Source organism: Stegodyphus dumicola, chromosome 5, assembly GCF_044657685.1.
Source record: "Stegodyphus dumicola isolate Sdum_Otavi_A_Nest chromosome 5, ASM4465768v1".
In the NCBI taxonomy this organism is placed as follows: domain Eukaryota; kingdom Metazoa; phylum Arthropoda; class Arachnida; order Araneae; family Eresidae; genus Stegodyphus; species Stegodyphus dumicola.
In genome coordinates this window covers 139735811-139756743 of record NC_140772.1, presented here as the reverse complement: position 1 = coordinate 139756743, position 20933 = coordinate 139735811, and the positions used below count along the sequence as shown (strand labels likewise).

At 32.4% G+C, this 20933-nt stretch overlaps 1 protein-coding gene across 1 annotated transcript in view; it reads right to left on the bottom strand.

Moving 5' to 3' along the window:
- The window catches only part of LOC118184956 (DAZ-associated protein 1-like), an 84515-nt gene that overhangs the window by 46783 nt on the left and 16799 nt on the right, over nt 1–20933 (bottom strand). The window contains exons 4-5 of the mRNA XM_085817118.1: nt 18069–18107; nt 4364–4462 (exon numbers count right to left, since the gene is read on the bottom strand). Coding sequence (XP_085673244.1) covers nt 4364–4462; nt 18069–18107 — 138 coding nt within the window. The remainder of the gene's footprint in view (nt 1–4363; nt 4463–18068; nt 18108–20933) is intronic.

Sequence of the window (20933 nt, the reverse complement as noted above, 5' to 3'; positions counted from 1 at the left end):
TTTTTAGACAACTTAAATCAGGATGCAATTTTTTTTCTTTTTTTGATATAAAGGTTCTACTGGGCATTTTTTCCTCACCAAAGCCCAGTTTTGCCGGCATCAAAAACTTGAACTGCTGTGTATCCTTGTTCTTCTATAATGTTTTGAAATTTTTCAGGAAACATCCTAACAGCTTCATAATTAGCCAATGCAGAGTCTCCTTGAATTCTTATGCTATGAATTACAAAACGCTTCTGAAATTTTCGAGCCAACATTTACTTACCAAAAAATCTGGGTTGATAGAGGATTCTCCATGTTTTTTGAGGTGCCTGAAAATTTTGAGTGCTTTTTCTTTAATGATATTACCATTCAACAAAATTCTTTTTTTTTTTTTTTTTTTTTTTTTTTTTTTTTTTTTTTTTTTTTTACAGCTGTTATCAATCCAAGTGCTGAGTGCCTTTTCGATCTTCTCAACTATTGGCGGCCCCGAGGGCGAACTGCACATTATGAGGATGTCGAAGATCCTGCATCAACTACACTTCTTATTTCTTTTTCATTCTTCTTAATAATCTGGACTGTTTCTTCATTCCAATTAAAACTTTTTCCAATGTGAGATGCCTTTTCTTCATTTAAAAGATGGATTAAGATTTGTATCTGTACTTCTAAAGAAATGAATTTCCTCTTAAACTTTTTTTTTTTTTTTTTAATCTTTATCAGACATGTTTGGGGATTGAAACTTAATGTCTTAAAGCTGAAGAAAAAGTTATTCTTTAACACAGAGTGGCTCAACGCAGACTGCCGACCAGCAGCGTGAGACACTTGTTTTCAGACCATAAAGACGACGATTTGAATTTTGGAAGCCGCACGTGCAGGTTGTGCGTTTTAGAGCACTTATTGTGATCTTGTGTTGATCACCTTCTGCAATGAGGTTTCTTCATTTTTTATCTAGAGACATTTGTTCATACGAGTCATATGAGGACATTTGTTCTTACAGGTAACAACGATCTCGGAAGACAACTGGCAGAACTTACGAAACAAGGATTCTTATGTGTTAAATGACTATATGGGTGCTTTGCACAATATGGAAAAACTTCGTTCGGAGTTCTTTAAATTTCTTCAGATTGCTTGGGCAATTTTCTTGTTGTGTTAAAGCGAAACCGTGTTGTAAGAGGGTTCTCGCAATTTATGAATTGTGTTATAGCGAAACCGTGTTACAGGATGCCATTTTGTAGAAGGGTTACCTGTACATCTTGAAGCCAAAGTTTTTATTTTCTGAAGGCAAAAAATGTAGTTTTCAGAGATTTTTACGCTGATGATTAACTGGTGTTTAGGATATTCAGGATAGGTAAATTGCAGCAAATACTAAAAAAAGGGTGGCTTCGAGTTCCACAAATGCACAAGTGAGCCATCATTGTTAAAAAATGCTGGTTTATGAAACTCAGATAGGGACAATATTCATCATGTAATAGAAAATAAAGCTATAAATCCTTGGATTGAAATGACATCCAGACAATAAATGCAATTTTGGTATAACAGATTATCCAAGTGTCTCGACTAAAAAGACTGTTCTGTCATATGAATCAAAATTATTCAATCCACTGGGATGGATAGCTCTTTCTGTAATTCTAACTAAAATGATCCTTCAGCAAGTATGGAAATTACAGTTATCATGGGATAACTCTGCACAAGAGATTGAACAAAATTGGAAAAATTTATGAAAAGAAGTTAAAACTCTTGAATTTCAAAAATATACCTAGAAATGCAGTATTACCTGATTATTCTCGATGTATATTTCATGGATTTTGTGGCATGTTTGAAAAGGTCTACGCAGCAGTTATTTACACCAAGAACAAGAACTCTAACATTAATATAAAATTTTTGATAACTAAAACGCATGTAGCACTACTAAAGCCTATCATGATTCCAAGACTTGAATAATATGCAGAACTATTATTGACATCCTTGATTCAGCTGTTAGAGCTACATTATTTATAAAATTCAATTCAGTGAAAGCATGCAGTGATTCATAAATTGTGTTGTCATAGCTAAGGTCAAATCCTAAAAGGTAGCAAGTATTCATATCCAAAAGAGTTTCTGAAAGACAGTCCACCTTACCAGCTGAGAACTGATGTCATGACAGAAAAGGAAATTTTGCTGACTGGTGATTCAAGTGGGTTATTTCCTGCAGAATTATTCTCTCATGAATTGTGCTGGAATAGACTTCTTTGGTTAAAGTGCAATGAGGTTCTCCTGTCTAAACATACTGCTATAGATGAAAAGTATTACCAGAAGCACATAAAACAGAATTTGTAGCTTCTGTATCAGTACAAGAACTTACTGCTACATCAAAGATATCCTCATTTTCAAAGTTATAATGCATAATTGCTTGGATATTAAGATTCATATCAAATTCAAAAATAACATATTCAAAAAAAAATATTCTATCTAGCAAAGAAATTCAAGCTGCAACACTTCAATAAAGAAAGTCAGTGTTTGGAGATGGGAAAAGATTAGCCAACAAATAGCAATCTACTTAGTTTGTATTCATTTTTAGATAATAAAATGTTATGAGTAAGAGGAAGACTGAAAGACATACAACATCAGAGGATGAAAAACATCCAATATTACCTTCAAAGCAGAATTTGACAAAACTCATAATTAGAACAATTATCAGAGGATGAAAAACATCCAATATTACCTTCACAGCAGAATTTGACAAAACTCATAATTAGACACTTTCATAAAAACATCAGCATGCAGGACCAGAATTTTTTAATCAAATAGAAATTTTGGATAATAGCTGCTAGGTGTGTTATTTGGAAATTAGTAAGAATTTATGTTATGTGTTGCAAATTTGCAGCTCAAACCACAAGTCAAAGAATAGCTGATCTACCAGCACCTAGAGAAACACAATCTTGACCATTACATCCAGTTAGAGTACATTTTTCAAAATCATTCATGATCAAATATTGTGCTGGACATGAACAAAAATCATATAAATCAAAGGAATACATCTTCAAGTGGTAGAAGATCTTTTAACAAAGGCATTTTAAGTGCATTAAAAAAATTTATTAAAAAAAGAAGGAAAACAATGGAGATTTACAATGACTGGAGAACTAACTTTTTAAAGGTACAGAGAAAGAAATCAGATAAATGCTTTTTGATGTACAAACAAATTAAGAAATTCAAGAATTTTTCTCTAGATGAAATAAAATGGATATTTAATCTGCCATCAGCTTCCCACTGTGGTGGACTGTGGGAATCAGCTATATGAAATTTCATTTAAAGAAAATTGTTGGTGATACTGTGCTGATGTATCCTAAATTTTGCATTCTGATAACATAAGCTGAGGCTTGTCTCAACTCTAGGCCACTATGCTCAACATTATTTGACCTAAATGATTTAACTTCTTTAACACCTGGCCATTTTCCAGTAGGAGTATCTTTAACTGGAATACTTGAACAAAATCTATATCACACAGTTCCTTGAATCATCTTGACAGATGATATGTGAGACAGTTTATTTTTCAACAATTTTGAAAAAGATGGAGTTGGAAATTCCTGCCTTAACTTCAAAGATCAGAGTGGCAAAAATGTCAAAAAGATTTAGAAGTTAACGACTTGGTTCTCATCAAAGATGACAACCTTTCAACACTTAAATGGAGGCTAGGGAGAATAATTGCTGTTTATCCATGCTCAGATAATAGTCAGAATTGTTAGTATTGAAACTGTCATGATGTTATAAAACAAACAATCTGTTGCAAAACTGTGTCAAACTAAAAACTGTGTCACATCTAATATGTTTTTGTATTCTTTGCAGTACTTTTATGTTTTATTAAGTCTTTCAGATTGAAGTCGCCCAAAAGAACTGACCATTCGGACATCAGCAGGTCGCTCATATGTCTGAATCATTTTCTACCTGGTGCTTTCGCACTGGGGGAAAGAAATCCATTCCAACAAAAATACATATATAGGGGCATTTCAGGAGTGAAACAGATTTTGGCCTCTACCGATACAAAAGACAGTATTTTCATTACAGAATAAGAAGTTGCAGGGCCAGGATGTTCATGCGAATACTGCAAGCATAATATAAAGTCTAATATTGCTTAAACTGTTTACTTGATGACCAAATGTTAGTCCACCCCCAAGAGAAGTGAAATGATTGATCTATGGTTCATTATGGCAGACTGTTTGTAAGTTTTCCTAATGCTTCTTTTATATGTGGCAACAAGTTTTTGATAGAATTGTGCATTTGTGACAGCTCGCTTATTGCATATTTAAAATCTATGTGATTAAAGAAAATACAGTACTGTGAGAATTATTCAAAGAAGTGGCCACAGTGAAACATTTAAAGTGAACTTATTGACATTAAAATAATAGCTTACCCTTCCAAATTTTGCCATTGCATTGCGAATATCAGTTTCAGTTACGTCTGGGGGGAGACCTCCCAAGAATACTTTGAACTGAGGTGCAGCTCTTTTATTCTGAAAAAAATATTAAATGCAATAGTAAAGGTAAAAAAAAAAATTCTTTAGCTACAAAAAAAAAAAAAAAAATTTGGTACTTTGTTACATGGGTGCAAACACAAACATTGACACAAAATCTAACTAGATAATGACCTGTATGCAAGGCTTCATGGAAAAAATTAATTTGCATCATAATATACATTAATGTATGCATCGCCAAAGCTGCGCTTGATGCCAAATTCATGCATTATGATTTCTTTCTTAAGCAAAAACTGATTACTGTGCACATAGAAAAACAGTAATTTTCATATATTCAGTGATCTGTTTTCACTTTAAAAAATCAGAGATTTTCATAAATCTGGCATTGTGCACATTAAACATTGTACAGCTGTTCATTAATACAATATAAACAGGCTACCACATTTGGAACCTATTAGTAGAAAAGTACCAACGATATTTTTAAATCTATTTTAAATTATAATTCAGATTCCATCGAAACTTTAATTTTCTATTTAACAAAGAGAGAAGGCAGAGATTTCAAAACTTTAAACTATAAGAAATATTTACTATATATATTATCTTATTAGATGAATGCAAAAATTATATCTTAAAAAATAAACTTTAAAAAGCATATAATGATTTTAGGAAAGCTTACCTATGATTAATAATAAATAATAATAATAATAAAATAGCATAAAAACTAACAGCATAAAAATACTATGAGACCAACAAAATTTCAGATAAAGGCTTTAACGCATCAAGTGCTTAACATGTTTCTCCCCACTTGAGATAAATAGAACATTCATACAACCTTATAAAATTGTCAGAAATGTCCTTGTCTTGGATGTTACTCAACTTACTGTGGCTTAAATGTTATGTCATCATAACATTGGCCTTTCATGAGAAGTTTGATTTTCAGGAATAAAAAAAAAAAGTCACTTGATCAGGGTTTGTACACATTTTTGCACATAGAAATTAAGTACTTTTAAGGACTTTTAAGGACCATTAACGAAAAAAATTAAGAACCTATGAGCAAATGGTAACTGAAAAAATCCAATTAAAAATATTATGCATGCCTGAACTTCACTCGTGTAATACCATACTAAAAATAAAATAGATCTGTAAGTAGGATGCATTATTATTAAACATGACTTAATTAACATAATTATTATCAAGTTTGAGAATAAAATAAACTTTATGAAATTTATCAAGGAGCATTACATATTTTACACTTATAAAAATGGAACATATTTGAAAGGAGATAAGTGACATTTTATTTATGCTTTACTAACAGTTTTATGCTGATTATATTTTATATCTCATTTTGTCACATACTTGCTCAATCTAGAGCTTCAGTATATAGTAAGCAGATTTTATGTCAAGCGGCATAGGTTAAAATGAGAAGTAAAATCATAATCAGCATGATTCACAACAAAAAAAGACTGGCTGTTGTCATTGCTGTTGCTTGCCTAGAGAGAGACCTGCTGATCAGAACAAACCTGAAAGGCCTGATGTAGGCACGGTTGGCCAGTTCTGAAAGACAGCTGGGCTCTGTCTGATGAAATTAGTGTCGTAGCTTCGTGTAGAGTTCCAGGGGTTGACTCAGTTAATATAATTTAAGGTTCTAATAAGCCACTAAAGCACCATAGGATGATAAGTTGTTTTGAATTATTTTAAATCTCGCTAGATGCGAAGAATAAGTTTTACATGAATTTTTACATTTTTGCGTTTTATCTTGTGACCACAGTAAGGTAGTTTAAATATCACACTGAATAACCATCATCAATAATCTTAATGCTCATTTGCACTTAAGCAGATGTAGAAGGTAATTCAAAAAACAATCGAAACTAGTACGGCAAAAAATTTTTAACAATTTATGCTGATTTTCAATGTGGGACTTTGTTTTTGACCATGGTAAAGGTTAATTCTAGGCAGTAACTCACTTTAATATGCAGAGAAAATTTTTAAGGGCAAGCAGTTAGTTATAAGTAATTAAATTTTATTTATTTTTAACAATATTTGTTAAAAAAAGGTCGTATTAAAATCCCAATCTAATAAAATTTCACAGTTTAAAATACATGTAATTTATGATATTGATTCTTAAACAATATTCGGATAATTACACATTAAAAGCTACAAAACATTTATGTTTTGGAGCACCAATACTCAACAAAATATTTATGCGTCTTTTTAATTTGAAACCTTCCCAGACATTTTGGCTAATTTATATTGATTTCCTTCTCTTTAAGCATCTTTTCTAACAATTAGAAATTTGTCTCAATACACAAAAGAATGTTCTCACTAGTTTCTGCATGTTTTAATCTCCTAACCTGTCAACCTGTCCTCAACGTACCTAAGAGGGTTTATTTGATCTGGTAAAAGTTAAATAGACCGAAAGCCATCAACAGATATGAAGCAAATTATCGCTATGTCTGAAAGTAACTACAATATCCGACAAAGAGTTAAATAAACTTCTTTAAAAGGAACTTAAAAAATAAAGGCATGTTCTAATGCTAACAAAACCAATTACAGCTCGTAGTAATGTAATTAAACAAAAAGAGTCAAATTCAAACTAAAAATATGGACTAGTGGTCAAAGACTTTTAATTTCATTTTAAGCTGGCTCAATAACTCTATCATCAGAACAAACTCAATTGTCGGCAATGGTAATGCAAAGACGAATAATTACAAATTATCCGAGATGGCAGGAACTAATGCAGGGAGCAAGTGGAGGTCAGAAACACACTCTTGTCTTACACTCCAAAAACCTCAGTTTAAAAACTGTCTAAGTGATTTGCATTCTGGTGAGAAAATAGAAATGGGAAATTATAGTAAGGGCTGAAATTGTAAACACTTGGGTAATTTACATAATAATAACTCTACATATCTTTGAAGAATAATGTTCTTTTTCTTTATGTATTCAGTTTCTTTCCTTCATGTTTTCTTTTCATTTTACAGTTTTTGGATTTAATTAAAGATTTCTGTTATTCTAAATAAACTAAATGCATTTAGAATGTATAGAAAAAACTGCTAATTTTATTTCTTTAGTAATATGAACATTCAGAAGAAATATGAAATATATATGGTAAGGTTTGGTTAGAGAGCTGATGTGGCACAATTTTTAGAGTTCAGTGATACACTGAGCAACAAAGTCTAGAAATGGCAAAATTTTTAGAATTTAGAATAGACACTGGAAGCAGAATTTAGAAAGGCACCAGGCAGCGGAATTTAAGATCCACAGCGACTGCATCAAGTGGGAAAATGCCTAGTACCAACACTGCATTAAGACATATTAGATGAATCTTTTAAATTGTCAGTTTTCAATTTCTTTCTTTAATGCCTGCCCATATGATAAGATTAGAAGCATTTTTGATATTTTCCATGTTTGTGTCTAGTGAAAAGCAGAGAAATAAAGGGAAGATAAAATTGTTAAGAAAAAGATTCTAGTATCAGAAGTAAAACATTCAACTATAATGTTTTCATTGTTCTTTCAGACATTCTCCAAAATGTAAAAAAATTATGTGTTAATACTATGGAGATATTTTTCATTTTGTCGCATTTTTCTGGAATCTTCTAGAATCGTGGGTCTATAAATCTTGCCTTCATATTTTTCTTAACTTTCAAGCTGCAATGTCTAAAATCCTAAAAACAAACTACCCCTACCAATTCTTTAACAGCATAAAGACAGAAATATTTTGAAAAAATCTGAGAAAAAAGTGTGAAATTAATTTTATAGACAAAAACAGGGATTAACTTCTACAATTATACGTGCAGGAGCCCTGTGGAACACTGTCAGGAAAGAGGTACAAAAATAAATAAATAAAATTCCTAATAGTGAAACAATTAAATATTAATTATTAAAATAATTCAAGAATTAATGCTTAAAAATGTTACAATGTTCTAAAAAAACTGTCGAAAAATTCCTAGATCTCAGCATTAAAAATTTTCTATAGAAACAGATCTTAAAATTGCCAAAATGTTGATAAGTCGCCAAATTTAGAACGGTTTACTTAAAGAATTCACATTCCAAAAAGCGAAAAGGTTGGTTAAGAGCTCTTCATTAGGAACAACAACAACAAAAAAAAAAAAAAAAAGAGTCCTTTATGAAGGCAGATAGCCTTCGAGTGCTTTGCCGTAATCTAATAAACCAAACCAAACCAAACCTTCATTAGAAAAAATGAAATGATTTCGAAATGCTTTTGTTTACTTCTTACTCACACACTCGAGTTTTCCATCATTTCTATTAGAAATCGGAACAAATTATAACCTATGAACGCATTCAGAAGATAACCATATTTGTCAGCAAATCACCAAGAATATTCCTCTAAAATGATAATTCACACTCAAAATGGCAGTCATAAACCTTCTGCCGATTTTGGCCGAAATTAAGGACTTTCAAGAACCAAAAATAGATTCCAAAAAACTTACGGACTCTTAAGGACCATAATGAACCCTGTTGATGTCAAATCGGGTGAATATGGAGGATAGTTAAAAAATGGCATGTTCTCCCTAGAAACTGCACAACTTTAGTTATGTGAGCAGGCACATTTATGCCGTAAGAAAAAAAATCCCTCTCCTTCCACCATACTGGACCTCTTACACAACCAATTTATAACATGCCGGAGGGAACAAATTTCTTGTGGATGCCATGAGCAAGAAAAAAAGTAATGAGCACAGTCTTCCATTTTGATTTTGTCATTTGCACTTTCTTTGGCCCTGGCAAACCATCAACCCATTCTGCACTTTGCCACTTTTCATACTGATAACACCAAGTCTCGTCACCTGTGATGATTTTTTCCAGAACATAATTGTCCGAGTTTTTCATTTCTATCGCATTATCACAGGCGTCCACGCATGTTTTGTTCGGAAGTAAAGGAATGTGGGATAAATTTTTCACACACTTTTGCCTTCATCAAAATTCACCAGAATATCATGAATGCATGAGAGATGATGGTTGGTTTTCAGATGATTACCAATTTTCTCAACGTTTCTGTTGGATAAACTTATGGTGAGGTGCCTTGTTCTGCCATCATACTCGAGTGATACACGTCCTTCTGTAAAATGCATACTTGCCAACCTATGACACTCAAAAATCAGGAGATTTTTTTAAGAAATCAGGAGATTTTTCACAATGTTAAAAAGACTTTTAAATGATAAAAATATGGTTTTTAATAATGAATTAACTTTAATAGTAACTAATTCTTAAATGCAAGCAACACAAAAATACCTTACACATAAAAAAACATTTTTATTACTTGCATCGTTTACGGAAATAAAAAAAAAGGAGGGAATTTTAGTTTAGAAAATTAGGAAGTTTCTTTCTTAAAGAACTAATTTTATTCACTGCAATTGACACGTAGGCCTGCTTTCGCTAAGAAAAGTTTTTCTAATGTGTCATCACTAATATTAGATCTAAATTTAGTCCTCGTTTACGCAACAACATTGAAAATCCTCTCACACTCTGTACTACTATCGGGAACTGTCAAGATGGCCAACACAATTCTAGACAGTTGGCTATATTTTAAAATTCCATCAGCACCTTTCAGTTTTCCAATTAAACTCCACTGGGTGTCAATCCTAGCTGATTTTATAACTTCATTCAAGTTTTCTAATTGTAAACTGCTGTTATGCAGCTGTTGGAACTGTTTCAATTTTTCCTTCCTTTTAGAACTCCTTTCAAAATAATAATAAATATCAACAATGTGTTCATCCACATTTATTGGTAAAGAAGCTGCCCCTTTTTCAGCTGCTAAATTTAAGAGGTGACAGGTGCACCTCATAATCTGCAAATCTGAATTTTCCTTTCTTAAGATGCCTGCAACACCAGTCTTCAAGCCTACCAATACTGGTGCATTATCGGCACCAAGTGCTAAGCAATTATCCAGAGGGCCTGCATTTTCTTTTAAAGTTTAATAATTAGCTGTGGTAAATTAAAGCCTGTCAAATGTCCTTCTAAAATGGGGACAGAAAGTAAACTGCACTCAATTTCTTAAGAATCTGGATTAAAAAAGGAAACAACAATTGGATACAGTTTTGAATCAGTATTATTGCTTCTATCCGTAGAGAGGCAGAACGGAGCTGTTTTGTGCAATCAATACCTGAAGATTTATTTTTCAAACTCATTTCTTTAACAATTGCACCTGTTTTGGTTCTTGCACTTGAGTATTTCTTAGCAATTTCACTATCGGGAAACATTTTTCTAAATAAAGCTGCAGCGTGATCCGATGCATTCAGTGGCAGGTTGTGCTCCAGTAAAAAGGCAGAGAACAGACATTCTGCATTAATAACTTTTTGGTCCTTTGTTTCCGAAGAAAAATTAAATTTTTCGTTTTTTTAAAAAACAACTCATGTTATCCTTGTGTTTTTGTGTTCGCACATGTTTGAGAACATCCACCCTTCCACATTGCGAATTTGAAAAATCACAACGACAGGCGGTGCACATCGCAAATTTATTACATTTCCTTGAGGAAATAATGGAAGGAAAGTCAACTGTGTACGATTTTTGAAACGTACATGAGTATTTCATTCTCGCAGACATAACAAAAGATGATAATTTCTAAAACTATTTCCCGAAGGCACGTGCACTCACACAACTCAGCACAAATTGAACGAAATAACTAAAGAACATCCAAATAACAGCTTGCCTTGTCCTCATTGGCTAATATATGCCAGGTGACACGCAGTGGAGTCCGATGCCCATTGGAGAACTGGAGAACGACGTATCTGGGATACGTATAATGCTCTCACTCACAAAGCATAAGTTATCTGATACATAAGGTTTTGTTTTAGATATAATCTAGAGAAAATTCAATTGCTTTCAGACGTCCAAAATCACTTTTGTTCATATAACAAAGTATTAAGCCAAGTTCCATAAAAATCGTGAGAAATTTTAAGAATAAGAAAAAGTCGGGAGAAATATATTGTAAATCGGGTTGGCGGGAGATCGGTCGAAAGTCGGGAGTCTCCCACCTAAATCGGGAGAGTTGGCAACTCTGAAAATGTTTAAACCATTCAAATACTCATGCACAATTTAAAAAATTACTGCCATCAGCTTTCTTTAGAGACACAAATGCCTCCATAACTTTTTTCCCAACTAAAACATTAAATTGAATTTCTGTTCATTAATCCACTGCATATAACTGACTGACCACATGCACATCTGTTGTTTACAATTGTTAGTTAAATCTGCCACCACAGTTATAATGCTGACATTGCTTGTATGCCAGGGAGCCTTCTCAACTTTAGATTAAAATTTTAATGCTATTGCAAATATTACTAAATAAAATATAATTATAATGTCATAAATTAGAATTATGTAAAAATACTGACTATACATTATATAAAAAATACTGACCTGAAAATTAATCTTCACTTCAACAAAAATTATCATCCCAAATAGTTGGATACAACTGGATTTTTTTACTTCCAAACAGAAAACTAATTTTCCCATGAAATCTTTATAATTAAAATGGGATTTTTACAACTTAAAATAAATTTCAATTACTGAAAATATTCACATCTTGTTGTGTGCCTACTAAAATTAGACATACAACATTAAATAAGTTACACTTCTATTAAATGCCTGATTTTCAAATAATCACATTCTCAAATAATGTCACTTATTTTTAATTACTAATTATATAATATATTTAATCCATTGCTAGTCTCTGACTCCCAAACACTTTTTTTCCATAAATGGTTATCGTCATCAACTATTCTTATGAAATGTAAAATTTACCATTATTATAGTGGCCAAAAACCATACTACATTCCTTTGAAAATTTTTCATGACTCTTTAGTTATCTTCAGTCTACAATTCTTCTCATTAACTTTATAAGGTATTTCTCCCACCTTCCTAGCATACCTTCATGGTGTAGTGCCTTCGTGGTTAGTTTTTCGGCGGAAATCTTTTGGCTATTGCTTTTAGCACTGATTGAAAACCGTCTTCACCATTAACAGCTTGAGCTTGGCGCCATATAAATTCGATAAAGTATGAATCAAGATGATGACGGGCTGTTCCTCTCTGTTTTTTGTTGTGCCATTTGGCTGAGCTCCACATGCACTCTACATGTTGTGTGTGAATGCCCGTGTTGGGATCCACAAAGTTATATTTGTGATTAACAGTTCAATGCAGAAATCCAGCTGTGGTAGTACACGCCCAGTGTTATTTTTTCTTTTTACAAAACTACGTATAACACGTAGGGTTGCCAAATTTGGCGATTTATGCGAATTTTGGCCTGGTTGCGTTAATACGCAAGTACCGAATTTTCTTTTTTACCTTGTTTTCTAATTTTGCAGCTCAATGCGCAAAATTCTTGACCACGCAGGTCTTTTTTAGTTTGTCATCCTTTATTAAATTATATATATACATGCATCAATACGCTGCATCAAAAGTATATACATATATAACAAATATATAATGGCTTCTTTAAGAATAATTGGTGACCTGAAAATTAACTATTATAGATTTGGTGCTCTCCCCTTAAATTCATCTGTTCTCTCAAATTCAAGATCCTTTCATGTTACATAACAACTTAAAATTAACCAATCGCAGATTAACTGCACTTAATGCATCAGACTTAGTATATAAATACTCTTGGCAGAATAACTACGTCATTCATCCTTTCCCTGACTTCTACCGTGCTAACACCTTTGCTTTGCAGCTTTGCTTCTCAGACTAATTTGCTTACATCGTACTTTTAAAACCAGTGTATATAAAAATTACTGCATTTCATTATAATTGGATAAATGTCTACTAAGATGGTTTTATATACATGAAAATAAAGATTGGGACTTCTTCAAAATTAATTTTTGTCAGTGTCATCTTTTCATCTTTCCACTCAGCCACCTAAGACTGCAAGCTGTTAGGGTATCTAATTCTTCCTACACATTAAATTATCACAGCAAAAAGGTCAGACAGGATGATCCAGCGAAAATCCCCCAATTAGATTTTCAAGCTCCCAACTATTTCCAGTCATTGCCAAAGAAAAAATTAGAAAAGTGATTTATTGCTGTGTGTTGAAGGTCATCATTCTCTGCAACATGATGAGTGCGCTGTTCACTCCATGGCCAGTTACGTGAAGTGATTTTTTTTTTTTTTTTGGATGAAAATTTCAAGTGATTGACTCTGCTGTATATCAATGGGTTGGTGTTTTTCGTTTCCTGAGGGAGGTGCCTTTGCTAAAGTGTGCCACTGGCTGTTCAAACATGTAATTAATGAAAAGAAATCTGTTTTTAAAAAATTAATCTAGTGAATTATCAAGATCATCTAAAGCAGAAAGAATCTATTTTAATGTGCGATATGTGTGTGCATATCAAGTGTTTAGTGACTACTTTCACAGTAGTATTCTAGGTTGGTCCACAGAAAATTTCAGTAATGATTTGATTTAAATCTCAATTTTTCTTCTGTGTATGTTGTAATTTTAATTTTGGAGATTTTTTTTCACTCAAAACTTGCCCTAAATATGAAATACATATTAGAGAAAGTTTGCACCTGATCAAACTGTAAACAAAATGTACTGATAAATTATGACAACGGGGAGGTAAATCCAATGAAAAGTAAAGTACATACTAAACTGAGGAAATTTCTAATATTCTGGGACAACAATATATTTTTGCAAATGTTTAAAAACAGGTTTTAGAAGTTTATGTTAGGTAAAACTACATCAAAGTCCAAAAAAACAAGGTTTTTCATAACAGTTTAGATCTAATCACAAAAATCTCACTGCCTCATTTAAAAATGTATATACTGTTCATCATAGTTGCATCGCCGTGGTATGATGAATTAACTGGATCTTGGCCATCAAAGCTTTGTGAAAGACTAATACGGACTGCAGGGTGAATGGTTTGGATATCCCTGACAGGATTAGTAGCCACATTTTAGTTAAAAAAACAAGCACCTATGAGCACTTTTCAAGCACATTTTAAGAAAAAAATAAGCACCTGTCTAATTACACTATACAAAATTGCATAACCTTAAAAGAAAAATTAGACTTGTAATTTAAAATATGAGAAATTTATTAAGAGAGAATGAGTATTTCTCAACCATGGAAAACTATTACTTTTTTTTAAATTTTAAATAACAATTCAATTTACAGAATTAGTTTACAGTGAGTGGGGGAAAAAACTATGCAGAACTAAACTATATTACAAGACTTAATGATGAAATTTCAGTTCAAAATAGAAAAAATAAATAATAACAAGCCATATTTATTATGTTTCCTTGGCATCTAAAAATAAATACCATTTATTTTCCCACTCATATTAATTTTTAATAATTTAACTTAAATCAAAATTCTGAGCATTTTCTAAATTTTCATTGTATAACAGTTTTCCCTTCACATATATCGCAAGCAAAGAAAAAATAAGTAAAAAGAGGAACATTTCTGAAATCAGAAGACAGAGAAATTGCTTCATGCAGTCATCCTTTAACAGTAAAAGCTTAACTATCCGGCATACTCAGAAACTGCCGAATATCTGAAAATTTCGGATAGTCGAGCATAACTGGAGAAAGAGGAGGGATCGTAGATTGATTATAGCCGTTCTTTAGATTTTTCAGCTAAATAATACTTTTGACATTTCGATATGTGCATCATATAAAAATAGCCCAACAGAACTGAAAAATATTCTGCTTAGCACGCACAGTAAAACTCTTTTTAAGTGCTCATAAACAAATCTCAGACTGAACATCAAAATTAATTAGCTCCGCAAAATATCGCAAACATTATTGCACAATACGTGCGCCTTAATTCTTCTGTATGTGATATTATACAATTGGAATCAACAGCTGCCAGTATTCAGAGAATAAATAAAGGGAAAGAAAGAGACTTACTAATATGGAGTGTTTTTCATTCTAATTTTGTTAAATTTCTCGAATAGAATCATTCTTCACCTGGGTTGGTAGACCGCAGAACGTTTAGTCCTATTCAATCCAGTTTGGAAAGCGACAAAAAAAAGTCCGTTGCTTATTTTGCTGCGAACTCTAACGGTTTCAATATTCAAGATTCTACAAAGAAAGGGGAGGACACCCAACTTCCGTACTGTATCATGCATTGGCAAAAAAATGAAATTATTTTGACTATTCGATTACTTTCACTTTATTTAAGCCATTCCAAATATTATTCTTTAGAAAGCTAATTTGTGTTAAAACACACTTACTGATTTTTGAAGTTTATCTATACTCCAGCAGTTACTGCAAATATATTATTATAAATATTCATACATACGCTCATAATATAACCATAATGATCATAATAAACGTGAATATGAACCGACCACGTGGAACAAGAATGCAAATTATTAAAATCTTGATAGAAATTCAAATGTGTGTAATCATGGGTGGGAGGAAAAGAATACGGAATGTACCGGAATTTTCTAACGCTTTCGCAATTCTTTAACCAATAGCTACCAAATCATGTGCACAGCTTTAGGTACTAATGTTGTATCATATGACACTGTGAACGTTTGCAAAAGTATGTTCAAAAACAAGAACTATGACATTCAAGAAGCAGAACTCTCTGGCCTGCCTACTTATGTTAATAAGGCCCACCTGCGAGAACTTGTGGAAAAATATCACTATGCACCACTCGAGAGCTTGCTAAGGAGTTAGATGTTAGTACCATGTCGATTAGTTGTGCTATGCATTGCATAAAACTTGGCATACAAGTTCAACTGCTGGGTGCCACATGAGTTGACTCAAGCAAATAAGGACATATGTGTTCGGGCCTGCACTAAACTGCTCAAATATCAACACAAGAACAAAATTCTGGATCGGATCGGCACTTATGATGAAAAGTGGATTTACTTAAACAACACAGTCCAGAAAGGGGGTTGGTCGGGGCTGGATGAACCCGTCATCAGCGTCGCAAAGCGCAATTTGACTGACAAAAAGATCATGCTTTGTATCTGATGGGATTACCGTGGTATTACCCACAAAGAGTACCTGGAAAAAGGTAAAAAATCCTTGACAGTAAGATGTACAGTGAGATGCTAGTCTGTGTTGACGCTACTATCAAGGAAAAACATCAAACTGAGTTCCAACTTAGAACACTTAGTGTTCCATCAAGATAATGCAAGACCACAAGTGTCTGCATTCACCAGATGGACTCTGCACAACTAAAATGGGATCTTTTGCCATCGCTGCCATCCAGCCCCTGCATCGCTTCTTTGGACTTCTTTTTTCACACCTGCAGCTACATCTTGCTGGTGCTATCTTCCATTCTACACAGGACATCTGAAATGAGGTTGATCTGTTTTTGGACTCGTGGCCACCAAGTTTCTGAGCAGAAGGCTTTGAAAAAAACTACCAAAATGTTGGCAGAAAATGATAGATTTTGGTGGTGATTACTACCCGCACTAAAGGTACTGCATTCATGCTTTTTTTCTAACTTTGTTAAGAATGTTTTTAGGTGAAAAACTTTAATTACAACCAGATATAAAAATATTAGAAAAACTTTTCTAAATACAGGATGTAAAACGTTTCAAAAGTTTACATATGGCATCAATACAAAATATATATTTAAGCATAAAAGTCCATTTGTTAGCCATCAGAATACACAATCTGAAATGGAACACTACATGCACATGAATGTGGATTATATATATGAATTATCCAATCCCTCGTACATTAAAAAAAAATCCACTGTCATTAGATTCGTTATACCAGGGCTATTGAAAGATGAACTAATTTTTTTATTGCAAAGCCAGAAAGGCAATTTTGTACATCCATACATTTGAACATATATCCAAATGTACAATATCGTTTTAAAAAATATGAAATTAAAGAATTAACTATTTCTTCAATATATTTTCCAGAGTGGACTATTGTCTTCCTTTAATCCCTGTTCTGTTTAGCCAGTTTTCCCCTACGTGGTAATTTTAATAATTTTACAGTCATTATCAATTCAGTTTAACCAAAGTTTAAACTTTCTTCCAATTCCACACTAATAGCTATTCTAATGGCGTATAGCTAAAAATTTCAAATGTTAAAAAGAAGTCATTCTGCAAATGTGACCAAACATTTCATGCACTCAGTTTTATTGTATTTTTTTTATTATATCACATTCTTTATTTAATTTATGTAACTCATTACTGTATCTATGTTGTTACAAGCCACAATATTTACAGCACCAAATATAAAAAAAAAAAAAAAAAAAAAAAAAAAAACCCACCAAATGAATTTTCTGTAATTGACTTAGGTCAGGTTTCAGAGCATGGATGTAAATAAATTCACAAATAAATCTTATTATAGCCTCATATAGTTGTAGTATCATGACTCTTTTAAGTAATTTGGAGTGTAAAAATTTTCCCAAATCATAACGATTGGCAGCAATAACACTTTTCTTAATTTCTTCTTTAATGGAAATCTTTGTTCTGAGTCAGATAAGCAAAATTATTCACTGATTTATACTTATAATTTCTTATTTCAAGGTAGATTTAGGTTTACTGATTCTTTTGTAATCGCCAAATATTTGATTTGCTTTTACTGATATTCAAGTGAATTGCATTTGCTGCTTTCAGCATAAAAAGCCCCTATGATGATCTCTTTATCAAAGTAATTATGACATCATTCGCCTAGGCAAGAATCTGAATCATCTTTGTGAGAACATTTTAAAGAATTAACTTACCTTCTGCATACTTCTTGGTGTACATTCCTTTGGATCAACCTACAAAGAAACAGTCTCATAAAAAAGGTCTACATTATTTCAGATGCAAGAACATAGTGTTAGTAATAGATATATAATATAACATAAGAACATAGTGTTAGTAATAGATATATACAGGGTGAAAAAAAACATGGTGAAAGGATTACTTAATACATCATTTAATACAAACTGATTGAAATTGCAATAAGTGATTATAATAAACAAAAGGAATATCTCAGATTAATTTTAAAAATCAATTAAAAACATTTAAAGAAGAAATTAATATACAGTCAAAAGTCTTTAATCCGGACTCGTCGGGACTTCGGCGATTCCGGATTATTGATTTTTCCGGATTATAGATCATCAGTTTAAATCTGGTAAGATGGCATGCAGAAATTATAAAATTAAAAATATGAAACTGTAATTTATAAAATAATGAGCAATTATGATCTAAAGGGTATCAAAATTTACAAAAAAAGAAGCTTAATATTTGTTTACTTTATTAAACATTTCTTTTAACGCGCGCATGCGTAAAGCATACCTTACGCATAGCCAAAATTAGAAAATTGCAACCAGAAAACTATTTGATTTGTATTCGTGATATTTATAATGACGAGGAATTTGATTTAAATCATATCAAAGACGGAGTACATCGAGATTAAATACTACATATAGTCGAGATTAAATATTACATATAGTCGAGATTAAATACTACATTTAGTAAGGAATTATAAGCCGAATAAAATAAAAACATCTGCCCTGAAGATAAGGATAGTGCTGACAGATCAACTTTCAGTTCATTGCCGCCGCCACGTCTCCCCCCCCCCCCGCGCAGAGCAGCGTGAAATTAATAAACAGATTTCGGAATGGTTAGATAAACAAAGGATATGGTTTTATCCATTTTTTTGTAGCAGTTCGTTTTTTGTTTGATGGACATCGAAACATACTTTCGTTTTCTAGATCCTTTGGGAGCTCCAGCATCGGAAATTCTATTTGACATAATCGAAAGTTTAAACGTACTTTTATAAAATTGCTCTTACAGTCTGCAAAAAATAATAAGCCGGATCCAATTCGAAGATTAAGGAACAACGCAATCATCAACATTAACTGAAATAGATAATTAGATAATTTTAGCTTATACCGTCCGTTATACATTAAACGCGTACGCGAAAACGTATTCTGCGCTTGCGCAAACGCACATGCGCAGTCGTAAATGTCTTGCGCATATACGCAGTCGTAAATGTCTTGCGCGCGCGTGTAAAACGCCTATGCGCATACGTCCACGCGGCGCATGCTCAGAAAGATTTTAGCTTTGAGGTCCGGATTATAGATCATTCCGGATTATGGGTGTCCAAATTAACGACTTTTGACTGTATTATATAATGCTAAGGGTCTAAAATCATTACAATTAAGGAAAAACAATCACTATCTAACCTCTCTATCTCTTCCCCCTTTTTTTTTTGGTGTGTGTGTGTGTGTGTGTGTGTGTGTGCGCGCGCGTGTGTGAAAAAGTCAAGTAAAGATACCAAATAGTATTTCACTTTTTCATCTTGTTATAGTATATGGAACAGTTGGTAAATACTTTAAAAAGATTTCAGCAGATTCTGAACCTTCATTCCATATCAGGATCAAAATTTTAAAATTTTCTTAGCATAAAGAAAACAATTAAAACCTAATCCAGGGTTTTTTGTTCTCCCACCCCTCAGTTAATTTCTATTCCACATCTTCATACTTCCTGTATACATTCTATTTTAGTTGAAGATCATTTTCACTTAACTATTCTCAATATGTGTTCCTTCATCCCCCTTAAATTTAAATTCAAGTTTTTATCCAGGCCATGCTCATTTATTCAAAATTAATATTATTAACTAGAATTTTAAAACCAATATATAGCCATTTATCACAAGTTCATGACAAATATTATATAATACAAATATTGTATTGATGTATCCATCACTGAAAAAGATGAAAAAAGTATTTCACTCAATTGCATTGATCACTCAGAACCCATAATTTGCACTATGCATGATTTTCCTGGACACTGTAATGAAAACAGGAATAAGTTCATGTTGGCATAAGATTAAAAATTACTCAACCAATTTCTTTTCACAAAGGTAAATTTTAAAAATCTAGATAACATACAAATGTTTAGTAATGTAGCAAATGATTTATTCTGGAGGGGTGGAACCCTTTCTAATGTAAATCATAGCAGTAGTGCATATATATATATATATGTATGTATGTATGTATAAAATAAAAACATGTAAATCTCAAAATTATTATTTAAACTAGCACCTTCATTCCCCTCTCTATTCTAAAAATAGTAATAACTTCTCTGGACTGCATCCTTTCTAGATCATTCTTGTTGCATGGATTGCGTAATGCTGATGACGTAGCTAATTCGAAACCCGAACTCAAAATTTCAAGACTTGAACCTTTTTCTTAAAAAGCAACCTAAACCAAAGCCTTCTCTTGTTGAACTTCCACAATGCATTTTAAATGTGCACTTTAGCTTCTATCTCTCTTCCTGTTAAGATGCTACTTCACTCTCTTCTTATCGCAACAGTATCAAAAATGTAAATGTTCTTGAATAAGCACAACTAAATTACCAAGTAAACTGTGGCTGTGTATGCTAACTGAAATAAAGTTCAATATTTAAATCATACTTGGCTGACAAGTTTCCTTTTTAAGTATGGATCTACATTCTATACCAACAACATTGCTATGTCTTTTTCATATATATATGAAAGTGCAAAAATGTTTAAATGTTAAAGTTATCAAAAAAAATTTTAAACAATTACCTCCCACCCCTTAAAAAATACAGTTACATTCTAAAATGATCTCATG